The sequence below is a fragment of the Cataglyphis hispanica genome, chromosome 5 (assembly GCF_021464435.1).
Source record: "Cataglyphis hispanica isolate Lineage 1 chromosome 5, ULB_Chis1_1.0, whole genome shotgun sequence".
In the NCBI taxonomy this organism is placed as follows: Eukaryota; Metazoa; Arthropoda; class Insecta; order Hymenoptera; family Formicidae; genus Cataglyphis; species Cataglyphis hispanica.
In genome coordinates, this window is record NC_065958.1 from 429,946 (window position 1) to 432,005 (window position 2,060).

At 50.2% G+C, this 2,060-nt stretch overlaps 1 protein-coding gene across 1 annotated transcript; it reads right to left on the bottom strand.

Moving 5' to 3' along the window:
• Positions 1 to 273: 273 nt before the first annotated feature.
• Positions 274 to 1,753, bottom strand: LOC126849556 (neutrophil collagenase-like). Its single transcript, XM_050591502.1, has 2 exons — positions 1,381 to 1,753; positions 274 to 1,265 (listed from the first exon to the last, which is right to left on the bottom strand). The coding sequence occupies exons 1-2, from the start codon at positions 1,751 to 1,753 to the stop codon at positions 274 to 276; spliced, it is 1,365 nt and encodes a 454-aa protein (XP_050447459.1).
• Positions 1,754 to 2,060: the final 307 nt, after the last annotated feature.

Here is a 2,060-nt window from a genome sequence, read left to right on the forward strand (position 1 = left end):
TTTCGTTCGACGAACCTCGATCGATCCTCAAAAGAGTGCTACTGTTGCGGCAGTCCCATTGTCGCGTACATCTTCGTTTACTGTTTCATTCGTTCGCGAGCTTCGGCCATAGTTGATATATAAGCGCTTAACGGCAGGACGGTCCTTATATATCCGCGTCAAAATTGCCCCTTCTTCGAGCCTTTGTATTCTCAAAGAGATTATGGGAAGTCGCTTCCGTCGTCGGTGCTCTCGGTCGCGTCGTCGAGGCGATGAGATGCGACTGAGAAGATCTCATAATAGTGCGTCCGTGGGGCACTCACCGAGAACGCGCAGGTCGAAGGGACCCGCCGAGGTTATGATATTCTTAAATTTGTTAAACGCGTAAAATTGACGTTTAGCGAAGAAATACATATTACTGTCGATGTATCGAAAGGCCGACGTTATCGCAGATAGTATTCCGGGAAATATATCTTCTAACGGAGTGTGTTTAACGACCAGCATGCGACATTCATCGATCTCCGTTACTTTGTCGTACATAGCGTAGGTTCGTCTCGAGTGCGCTTTTATCGCGGCGTTGATCTTAGCGTTTCGAGGAAATTCGATACTGTGAAGGGATCTAGGCCAACCCGATTTTAACCTAAAACTGGAGTATTCCGCGAGATAGATCTTATCGTCCGCGAATAGCGCGAGATCGCCCGAGGGTCTTTGATACGCAGCGGATAGGCGCGTGAAATTATTCGGAAGAAACGTCGCGTATTCCGTTAGTGTCATGGGCATACCGTAGCGTCTCTCGGTTAGGTCGACTAACCATATGTTGCGTCGGTTGGATATGTACAAACGCCGATTTATTATTAAGACCGCGTCTAGGAGCCGTAAGGCGCAAAGATCCGTGCGCGATGGATCGGTCGGCGCGAAGCCGATCACAGTAGACGCTACGGTGATAGCGGACGCCGCGATAGTCGCGGAAATCGCGGGGCGATTTCCATCGTCGTGAGATTCATATAGATTCTGTATAGCAAGGATATCCTCGACGCTTAGCCGGATATTGAAACTCGTTGTCGGGTATATATGGAAACATGATCGAGTCGTTACGCTGTGCGTAATACTGTGCTGCAGACCTAAGGTGTGGTCGATTTCGTGAGTTAGCGTTAGCAGTAAATGATACTTAGAAGGATTTTTGTTCAGATGTACGTGCCACGGTTCCTCGTCGTCGACGTGCACCTCCGAGGCGAAGTCGACCGCTCCGGTGGGGAAGAACGCGTGAGCGAGGCCTCCTCCCGGACCTTCGAAGACCACCGCGCAAATGTTGCCGTTCTCGCGATTCGCGTAGATGTGAACACCCGTTCGATACGATATTAATATATCGTAGCGAGTCGCGCACGAACTTTAACGACGAACTTGCCGCCCATAGCGCGAACGCCGCTTCGGTCGTTCGTAAAAGTTCCTCACTAAACACTTGAAAATTCCACGTTAGGCGCGTTTTCGGCCACTTTCTCGAGAACGGGCTGTACGCGCGATCGGGAATGTCCGCTAGACCGCATCGCGGTTTGCACATGAGATTTAGCATATCGACGTTTAGCGCGCCATTATCAGGTAGTTGATAATATTCTTGAAAAAACGACAGCGCGCGATGCAGAGACGTCGCGTTATCGGACGACAATGATCCCCCGCAGTCCATCAGAAAACCGTATGCTCGCAGGAAGTGGAACGCCTCCGTTCTTTCCGGGTCGACCGGCGTCGCTAGGACGAGAAGAGCCGTCTTCGTAGTCATCGCGCGGATCGAGAGAGACGCGCGAGAAACGATCGATCGCGAGATATCGGACGCGATTGATTCGCGCTTTAGAGGATATGCCTATTTTTATCCTCGTCAAATTTGGGTGCGAGGTGGGGGGAGGGGTATTAGAGCGAGAAAAGAGAGAGGGATAGAAGCGGATGCACCGATGATTCGCTCGAGGAAAGAAGTTTCCTTCGACGGCGACAAAGGTCAGTTGGGTATCCGGAATACGCCTTTTTCAAGAAAGTTTCGAGTCTCTCTATCTTTGTGATTTCTATTTTTATTATTGTATCTTTAAGAAAGG